The sequence below is a fragment of the Eutrigla gurnardus genome (assembly GCF_963514095.1).
Source record: "Eutrigla gurnardus genome assembly, chromosome: 3".
NCBI classification, from domain to species: Eukaryota; Metazoa; Chordata; class Actinopteri; order Perciformes; family Triglidae; genus Eutrigla; species Eutrigla gurnardus.
In genome coordinates, this window is record NC_139917.1 from 25381756 (window position 1) to 25392410 (window position 10655).

The window sequence follows — 10655 nt, forward strand, 5'->3', positions numbered from 1 at the left end:
GTTGAAGGCAGTCATTGAGTGGTTGACAGATGTATTGTACATTACATTCAGCACACATTCAACCGGGGCAATTAAAGAGGGACATGGTATTTGTCTGTGCCAGCTGTATTCTATATACCGTGACAGATATTTTTACATTCAAATAGTTCTTTCTATTCAACACTGAAACCCAGAATATCATTTGAGTAGAAATTCAAATAGAACATTTAGGAACCAAACCAAGAATTACAAAGCTTTCTTTGATACACCTTTATCTTAAAGTGTGGACCTACATTCATAGTTGTGTGTTTTGTGAGTGTGTGGGTCACAATAAGGACAATGGGACTATCAGGACATGCTGTTGCAGCTTAAACACAATGAAAACGGTTGTGATGGTCATACACTGAGCACTGCCCAGGTAGGGAGGTCAGTAAGTGACTTGAGGAAGGATTTATTTGTTGAATTCTAATACTATTTCGCCACATTCCTGGCTTTATATCTGCAAGCGTCGCTCTTTGTTTATTGCGACTGTGGGAAACCTTTGTTGCAGTTGCCTCAAAAGATAGAAACAAGGGAGCCAGGAAGCCGGTCTTTGATGCTGTCAATCTCTTTGCCAAAGACCACAGGAATAATATTTCTGTTTGGATTTTCACTTTAAGAAACTTGACCTGAGCCACAATGAATTGTCTAGAAATAGAATTCTAACATCTCAGTCGCATGAAAAATGAATGAGGCCATCTCCACGAGAGTTCAAAAGCCTCCTCTTGCCATTCTGTCTAATGTTGTCTCTGTGCCTTTTTTTTGTGTTGCCCCTTCTAACAGTACTTGGGGACGTTTGCATGAATCAGCATTGAGAAGACATTAAGGATGTCGGCAGATATGCCACTCATTCTAACCGACTTCTGCATTAGTGTAACGTTCAGCATGTGGCTGCTTATAACAGTTACATTTATATGTATATTAGGGGCGTGATAGGCCACAGACCTCTGTTGTGTTTCTGGACCATTAGAAGAATTGTGCAACCATGCAAGCGTGTCCAAGTGTCCTTTATCTAACGTGCTTACAGGGATGTAAGAAAAGTGCAGGAAATCCTCAAAATAAGCCTTAAACACAGGACTTACCAAGGCTGAACTCCACCTGGGGCAGCTTGGGTGTTAGAATAACACCTAAGAGAGACAGAGACAGACAGAGAGACAGAGGGAGAGGGAGAGAGAGCGAGAAAGGAGAGAGAGAGAGAGAGAGAGAGAGAGAGAGAGAGAGAGAGAGAGAGAGAGAGAGAGAGAGAGAGTGTAGGAGAGATAAAAAAGTAAACATTAGGACAATCGAATATAACATAGAAATAACACACAATTATTTGTATTATTATTTAATAATGTACCCAAAGACAAACAAACTAGCAGTTTACTTGTTTAGCATGTTTTCCTACTTTTCATCAAAATTGTTGAGGATTACTTTTCTTACAATTCCCATTTTTGATTAATCCAGTAATTGTTTCAGCACTGAAGTAGTGTCTCTCTATTTCAAGTAAGAGAAGTAAAACCCACACCACACACAGACACACAGCATATAAAGCAGACTAAGAGGTTGGAATCTGATCCAACGCCGCTGTGGACACATAAACTATTACAATCAGAGCCAAAACAAATCTTCAGAGATATATCCTAGCATGCCAGGAGCATGACAGGCTCCCAAAATGCCACAGCGATAAGTCTAAGTGTTCGTGTCAGATTATGCAAACACAGTGCATCCTTTGTGAGCGTCAGAACAAGAGAATCCAGGTATCCATTGTCCTGGAGGGCTTGTGCCATAATGACGAGTAGAGGACTGACTGCTTGTATCATCCGTCAGCTGTATCTCATTCATCACTGTCCCGGTCCGACACGCAACAATTCAAACAGCAAATAGATGAAACACCTGCACGGTGGTGCAACACGTAGCGGGGCCCAGAAGCCACTAAACGCTGCTCTTCCTGGGGTGCTTGGACACAATTGGCCACTCCAAGGCTCATCAACCCCACTAATGGGCCGTGGACACTCCAAGCTGATGTATGGGAGCCACACGACTTTAGGTAATAGCCATTTTACATAATGAGAACCCTTCACTAAAAATATTTTACTGTTTTGTAATGACTTCAGTCACCACGCTTTTATGTCAAGTTGAGTCAATTTATTTGTATGTCCTTGCATCGTACAATTTCAAGGTCTTTGCAGAGAACAAATCCACTTAAATCAGACTAAACAGTCACAAAAATGATGCAACATTTAGGGAAGAAACAGTGAAAGACAAGATTTCATGTTGGGAGGATATTAAATGTGCCTATCCTAAAATAACACCACCAACCAGACACCTCAATCTGCCTAATTAGCAGTCGTTCTAGGATCTTCCATTGATGAAGAATTTTTGCACTTAAAAAAAGGTTGTATATCCATATGAGCTTCCTGCTGATCCATAGTTATGCTAATAGATCCAGAAAATGCAACATGTTAATCTTTCTCTCGTTCAAATTCAAGATAATTTATCACATGTTTTGTGAAAGGATTTTAGAAAGCGATGAGTTTGGCCTTGATTGCATTGAGAAACCGTGTGTTAAAATCATACCATTGCTTTAATTCTTTTACAGGTGCTCTTTGGAATGTTTCATTTCAATTCATTTAAAAATAAACAATGATTGCCAATTAATGACAAGTATACCAAATTATGGGAATCATTAGCATTACCCAGTGTAAAGTGTCACTTGTCTACCGCGGCGCAACTTGATGAGAAAAAAAAAACACAAGCAACTAGCAGTTCATATCTGAATTCAGCCAAAATCGACTTGATAATTATAGAGCGCCTTTCTACTCCACTCAAAGCGCTTTACAACACATGCCAACATTTACCCCATTCACACACACAATCATACACTGATGAACTGAACCTGCTCATCAGGATCTAGAGAAGCTGGGGATCGAACCGCAGACCCTCCGAGTACTTGATGACCCACTCCTGAATCACAATATTCGGATATATATTGACAAAATTGTAAATGAAATCATGTCAGAGATTTTAGTTTGTCAGCTGCTGCTAGTACAGGTCACATTTAAATAAACAGGCTAATGCAAACCTAGCGCAATACCTGTTACAGTAACAATCTAATTAATCAAAAGAGTGGGAGAGTTAATAAACACACAAAAAGGCAAATTGTGCATGTAAAAAAACGTTCTGCGTCGCTCCCTGGATTTCACATTCACATCATCACCCTCCCGTTCCTCGGGGGTCATGTCTCCTCATGTCATCGCCACGGCGACTTCCTTGTGAGTGTTGATGAAACTTTAATAAGCCTGGATGACACGTTGTGTGGCGGAAACAGAGAGCCCCTCAGCTGGGTGGGCTGGGACAGCGCCAGCTGTTGGGCCTTGTGTGCCATCATAAGGGACTGTCACTTGAACGGCACAGTTACTTTGGAGGACTCCATCTGTGCTCGACGCCAATTCATCCAGAGTGTGGTAGGAAGCAGTGGAAAATACCTGTCACTGCAGAACTAATTGAATCCAGATAAGAAGTAAAGCAGAGTCTGGGTCTGATATGGGTTGGGGATACCGATCATGAGACATAGCCTCCACGCATGGCAAAGCAGCTAGATATGCTCGAGGCGGGAGGAGGATTGGAGTTCAAAAGATGTCTGAATTTCAGAGCAAAGCCTTTGAGTGCGTCAAGTATTTATAGGAAGATCACGGCGGGATGCTTTGATTATAAAACTGACAGCGCACGTTACAGCACGTTGCATCTTTAAGAGCGAATACATGACATTTAATAGTCCACCTCTGGAAGCTGTCGTTCACATGTTCACAGTCGCTCAACATCCCAAGTCATTAAAATGAATTATGTGGAGGTGAGAACACCTGTTGTGTACACTGTGACACCATTCCTGTCTTTGAGCACCAAACACACCGCATGTCATTAACCCCAAGAATCAGGCTGACCAAAACATATACGCAAAGTGTAATTACAATAATTAGCCATCACACACACGGGGGGGGGGGGGGGGAAGGTCAACCACCTGCACCGCCCGTCTCAATCACATCACCGTGACTGCATGCGGCGCCCAGGTGATCCCGCTGCAACGTCGTGGAGTGTGTGGAGAAAAGTGGAACAGGTGTGGTATATATAATCGATATCCGCTGGCATTATGAATATGGTAATGAGCTCGGCGAGGTGGCAGGCAGGCAGTCGGCACCACATGCAGATGTAACTCCCGGAGGGGCCCGAGGCAAATGAGGTGTGCCCGCCCACTACACTGCAGTTTCATCTGGCTCTAGAAATAACAGCACAGCCCCACTGTACCTCCAATCTATCACCCCCATCTGCGGGTGGTATCGGTGGGGGGAGAAAGAGGCACGCTGAAGGGAGATTTATGAGGATGTGAGCATACTAGGTGATTTCTCTGCAATGACAACATTAATTAATGTACAGGAACTTAAACTGTCGGTCTTGCAGGCGATCATTTAACCCTCTTCCCTTCTCATTGCCCTGCTTCCTCACCCACTGCACGGCGTGATAACCACGCACCAGCTCCGAGCAGATACTCGGGGGAGGAATGGAAGTAGGGGATGTGGGGGAGCGCACACAGATTCCACATGGGATTTCTCCGTATTCCTGACTCCACAAAAAAAGATGATTGTGGAAACGCTCCAAAACACTGCCTGTCACCGCTCCAGTCCCCATCGAGCGCTTCCAGCTCCACTAAGAAAATCAAGCAATTTCCAAAAAGAGCTTTGATAAGCCCCCTCGCAGTGGGTATCGCACATATTCTTAATCACTCCTGCTTATCCTCTTCATGAATAGATATTACATGTAAGGGCCTGTGCCGAAGAACAAATCCTGTTTATATGTTGAATATCATTTACTTTGGATTTTGAGATAATATTAATAATTCACTTATGTGGCTGGCTCACCATGGGATTTTATATTTTGGGGATATAAATGGCTGTATTTCAATAAACCCCACGCCCCCCCGACTCTACACCACAGGCACACTAATTGCAATCTTCCTTTTCTTCCAGGTCGCATTGTCCAATCTCACCCTCCACTGTCCCTCTCTATGCTGTAGCCTTAAATTGCCTAAACAACACCTGCGCATCCTTTCTGATGATTCAATCATTAGCCCGGCTAACACACCGCTAACGCGATTGATGTTTTCACAAACAGGCATCCTATTAGGACAAGTGGTGCTGAATGGGAGAGTGAGTTATCGTCACATTACTGCCCTGGGAGATTGAAAGGGGACAGATGGTTTTGTTGCCAGCATTTAATGAAGTGTTGTGAATCAGTTGGGTGTGCAGAGGAGGTCTTGACTGTCGCGTCGATGGGGCATGGAGTGTGGACGTTTAACAAGGGCACGGGGCTGAGGCGTTTCGCTCCGTGGCGTCCAGCATTGTGCAGTGAAAATGCCTCCGCTTGCGTTGCGGCTTTAATATGTAAAACTTTTTACTCCTTATGATGGGGGAGCTTGTAAAATGCCAATTCAGTCCCACCTTAATAACTACTGAGCAGCGCCTGTCAAGGAGGAGGAGATAAACTATTTCACCTTGTGGCTGATAATGCGGGGTTGTCAACTTGTCTTTCGTGCCAAACATGGTAATTGTGTGCTTTGCTCTTCCCCTTTTGTCTCCCAGGATGCTTGAGGAAAACAAAACAGAGGTACAGTGAGGTTTTTGTCATTACTGTTATACTCCCACACCTGTCAGATGTCTGCCTCGAACTGTGAATTTAAAGTAGCGGATATCGGGGGGTTCGCAATCAGGTGAGCATGAGTGTGAGTGTGCATGCATGTTTACGCCTGAGCAACGTGTATTTATATGAATGCACCCGAGTGGACACGTTTAGTGTGCGTTTCCATATGTGTGTGTGTGTGTGTGAGTGAGCATGTCTGTAATTGTGCACGTAAGCTGGCTCAGCGTGTATCTCTGTGGTTGGAGGCAAAGGAGACAAGACATCATGAATTGTGCTTTCATCCCTCTTTGTACGCCTCCATTTACTGATCCCTATGGGGAAAATGATGTTGAGCTTGCATGGCAATGCAAGCGCTTAGCGACGCTGCACGCAGTGTCTGTCCTTCTGGTGAGCGAAAAGGTATTAAACTTGGAGAGCAGGCTTTGTGGCATTACCGATATGGCTAATCTCTTTAGCATTCTCCTGTTGTGATGGGCACTGAGACATCTAGTTTGCCTCTGCTGCCAGTGCTCATTAGTGACAACACATTCAGGCTGTATGGAATATGACTGCAGTAAAAAAAAAAAAAAAGAAGAAGAAGAAGAAGCAAAGCACACACACAGAGGAACGCACGAAGAGAAACACATGCATGCACACACATGCACTTCTGCACAAATAGACATGAGAATCTGTAGACATTTCAACAATCCGTGTTTTTTATACTTCAAACTCTGCAGTGCTACTCAATCAAATTTGCCCGAAATGAGGTAAGACAAGCTTCTCTGATAGAACTGACAACATTCTGAGAGAAATCAAAGGAGCCCCGTAGAAAAGGCAGCTATTAAGTTGTAAAATAACTTCTCAGGAATAATCTGTGGAGACACTTTGACTATTAAGTTATCAACATGACATTGCTCCGAATGATTACCAGTACTCTATTACCCCCTGGCTGGGAAGACAGTCTGTGCTCATTCCTCTGTTAACTCACCTAGACCACTTTATGTTCATACCGTGTATAATTAATGTTCTTTTGTACAAAAAAAAATGCAACAATGTGACCCTGAGGCATGAGTTACCCCACACAATGGCGCTCCTATTTAATATTGATCATCATGCATTTAAAACTGTGTGTTTGAAAGAGAGAGAGAGTCACTGCAAATGCAAATAGAGGGAAAATACGCAAAAAAACGGACATCGTTCTTGCGTTTGGGAGTTTAACTGAATGACCAAGGACGGAGGAGAGAGAGCTAGAGGAGACAGATTAAGAGACGGACAAACACGGTGCGGTCAGCTCACCGGCAGCGGTCAGTCCTTCAGGGTTCGCGCTCAGCTCCTTCATGTCAACCATGCAGTGTCCCAGGTGTTGGATGCCGTCCTCCATCTGTCCGGCTTGCCCCGCGGATTTCCTCCCTCCACCTTCTCTCCCACCTCCTCCACGAAACACCACAGTCCAGTCCAGCTCCCCGGCTCACACGCAGCTTTGCCAGGCGGGAAACGCTGTCACAAAGATAGCAGTCCGCTCGCCGCCTCAAAGCACGCTCCCCGGCAGCATTACAGATGCCTTTTGGAAACTAATACAGAAGAGAGGGACCAGCGAGGGAACCTGGAGCAGCGCTGGGTGGAGGAGAGGGAGAGGAGGGAGGAGAGAGAGAGGGAGAGCGGGAGAGAGAGGGGAAGGGAGGAGTGATGAGATAGTGAGACTTAGAATGAAAGAGAAAGCGGGACAGAATTGATGTTATGTGCGATACACGGCTCTATCCATCAATCTTTGGGCTGTCAGAAGAGCACTGAGACCAGACTGCATGGAGCAACGCAGCCAGAGAGACGCCGATCTGCCTCCCTCTCTCTCTCTCTCTCCCTCTCTCTCACTTTCTCCTCTCACTGCGCAGGCAATGCTGCATCCAGATATGGCAGCAGGAGTCCCTCTGATTTTTGACATTTGTCTCCCTCCCGCTCTATAGCTCTCTCCACTCCACCAACCCTTCCCTTCCCTTTCCTAGCAGCAAAACAATTAACAAGCATCTGACTGCGGCGCTCCATACGGCGAAGCCAGCAGCACTGTGCAGCTTGCGATTTCTGAAAGTTACATATGGTTGACGGGGAGAGGAGGGGGGGGGAGCGGTAGAAGGAGGGAGAGAATTCACAGCGCGGTGACAGTTTCTATTGGAGTGTAATGTTATTGCTGAATATGACTGAAAACGGCAACTTGATTGCGGGTTTAAATCAACAGGTTAAATGGAGAATGCGACAGAGGTAATAGACGTATATCTTGTGCGCGTTATTTCGACAAAATGTACCTGCATCACATCTGGGCTGAACATCTGCAAATATGGAAAAAAAATGAGGCAATAAAAGAATTTGCTTTAATCAGCAATTATACGTGATGAAGAGCAGAATAATGCAGCTCTTTTCCTTTGTGTCTTTATTTGTTACCCTCTCCGCCTCTCCGCCCACTCATGCTGTGAACGTTATTGTTAGTTTGGCCACCAAGGCCATGATGCTACAGTAAGACGGTATCTAAAATCAATGCTAATTTATACCCTGCGGAATGGAGAAGGTGTTGTGGTCTGAGCTAAAGCTCAATAAAGACAAAAAGGGCAGCAGCAGGCGCAAACTCCTTAAGGAGGTAAACACCAAGAAATGTAATATGGAAAATGTAGCGTCACCCTGATCCGTAAGCACTGAAATATCTGACGATTAAACAAAATGGAATAACTAGTGGCTCTCACTCTTTAATCCAGGGTTAAAATCAAGTTCAACACTACTTGCATATCTGTAATGAGCATAAGTGAAAGAATGACTCTTGAATGGATGTGACTCATGAAATTATTAGCATGAGCCATGCAGGGATATAAACGTTTAATGGTAGGAACATAAAATACGATCTACAATGTGGAAAAAAACATCATTAAATGTTCAAAATGCTAAATTTTTTAGTTCATCTACAATAAAATGCAGAACGTTTTTTTTAGATTAATTGTCTACCCTTTCGGGCAGCCTCTCAGTATGCATAAAAGTTGACAAAGACCTGTAAAGTAGAAAAAAAAGCTAACGACATGGCATAAAGTGAACTAAAGGGCTCGTAAATCTTGCAATCCAATTGTGTTTTATGCATCATAATTTGATGTATTATGATTATTACTGAAGGCATTAATAAAATATTAACAAAAACCAAAACCAAAACTATCTACGAAGTTGTTGTGTAACAATTAATGAGTGAACCCAATACAAACACTTTAATAAAGTAGTAGTAAATGATACCGAGCCTGCCAGCTAATGGAATAATTCATGGTGCATTAATTCAGTGCATGTACATGTATTTTTATATTTTTATATGAAGTGTTAATTTTTTTAAAATTGTGTTTTATTATATTTATTTCTTTTATCTTTTATGCATTCACAACCAAATGCAGTTGTAGCCAATTTACTACAGAAGAAAAATGTGACAAACAAAAGAAAACATTGACGGCGCATTCATCTAGGTTGAATAGTAGTTTGAATTTAAATCAGATGAATGTAACAAAAACAAATCTCTGGGCAGAGAGCATGGCGGGCATCGGGCTCGCTGCTTTCAATCCAACCCCAACACTTTCCTTTTCCAATGTTGATGAGAGTCTTCTATCATAGGCCACTCCATGCTCCAGTAGCAAACATGGAAACAAAAAACTAATTAAGACAAAAATGAAGTGGAATTCTCGGGTGCACCGCCATTGTCAGAGCAAAGAAATACAGTGGTGGTCCTAGAAGCAAGCCACGTGGGCCAAAGAGTCACGTTGATCTCATGTGTTTTCTTGAGGCGGCCCGCCTGGACTACGCTTGGTGCCAAAACCTAAATGAAGATAAATTGGTCCCTGCAGGAGCAATAAGACAAGAGATGAATCCACTTTGCTACTGCTCTCTCCATCCTCATCCCTTCATCCCAACGGTGCCACAGTCTCCTTGTTTTCCATCCCCTTTACTCCCCAAAACCATCAAGATGTTGTCTTCTTCCGGTTTAATGAAAATGTGATGGCGCGCACACATGTACAAACATAATTGTGTGTGCACGCTTGCACAACACACACACACACACACACACACACACACACACACACACACACACACACACACACACACACACACACACACACAAGCGGCCACAGCAGAGAGGTAAACAGGTCTGCAGAGCGATCCATTAACATTCTAATACGTTTCTTTTAAAGAGGACATGTGTTGTCTTATTAAAGCCTGACTGATAGTGGGGGCTGGAGAAAATCAATACACAATGCACTACAGATGGAGAATACTACAAGTACACTGAGATGAAAATAAACATGCCCCCTTTTCAGCTATTCGGCCCCAAAGCCTGCAGAGTAGATCCTCACATTTACCCATTCCAATAGCACTTGAGACCCATTAGAATTGGTGAAACACTCCTTCACAGCATTAACTGAGGAGAGCCAATAGCTTGATTCACAATTGAGTCCAGGGTGCATGTTGCCTCCGCCAGGGTTACACAGCTGAAGCTAAGCTAGAGACATTTCGTAGTGTAAATACCCGCCGTGGCCAAGAAATGAGCGGGCAGAACATTTGCTCAGGGCCCTCTCTGGTATCACTTAAACCAATGTGTTAAATCCCTCTACATGAAATCATACATATATTTACTTAGACGTGTACCATCACATGGATTTCTAGGATAGGATGTTTTTGTTGTTGTTGTTGCATTTGCGACATTTTTGTTATGCATTAAGGGTTTATTTGAGGTTACAGAAAACCTGCATGCTGCATGCTGGCAACCATAAGACTATAACAACAACATCAAAGTGTTAACCTTCTATACAGCGTTCCCCGCAGGGTGCCCTTTTCTTTGAATTTAACTTGCTTGTGCCATTTTCTGAAACGGCAGAGAAATGAGCCACTGCACGCCTCGAGTGACACGAGCAAAAACAATAAGATTTCTCTGCACAAAACAAGTGTGGACTGAAAAGACCATATATATATATATA

At 43.5% G+C, this 10655-nt stretch overlaps 1 protein-coding gene across 2 annotated transcripts in view; it reads right to left on the bottom strand.

Moving 5' to 3' along the window:
* inpp4b (inositol polyphosphate-4-phosphatase type II B) overlaps nucleotides 1–7154 on the bottom strand; it is a gene marked incomplete at its 5' end in the record, with an annotated part of 112924 nt that extends 105770 nt beyond the window's left edge. The window contains 2 exons of one of the 2 annotated variants that reach the window (XM_084005589.1): nucleotides 1101–1145; nucleotides 6967–7153. In XM_084005589.1, the coding sequence (XP_083861715.1) occupies nucleotides 1101–1145; nucleotides 6967–7051 (130 nt within the window). Of the gene's footprint in view, nucleotides 1–1100; nucleotides 1146–6966 lie in introns of both variants that reach the window. The other variant, XM_084005588.1, reaches the window with a different exon arrangement.
* Between the last annotated feature and the right edge of the window lie 3501 nt (nucleotides 7155–10655).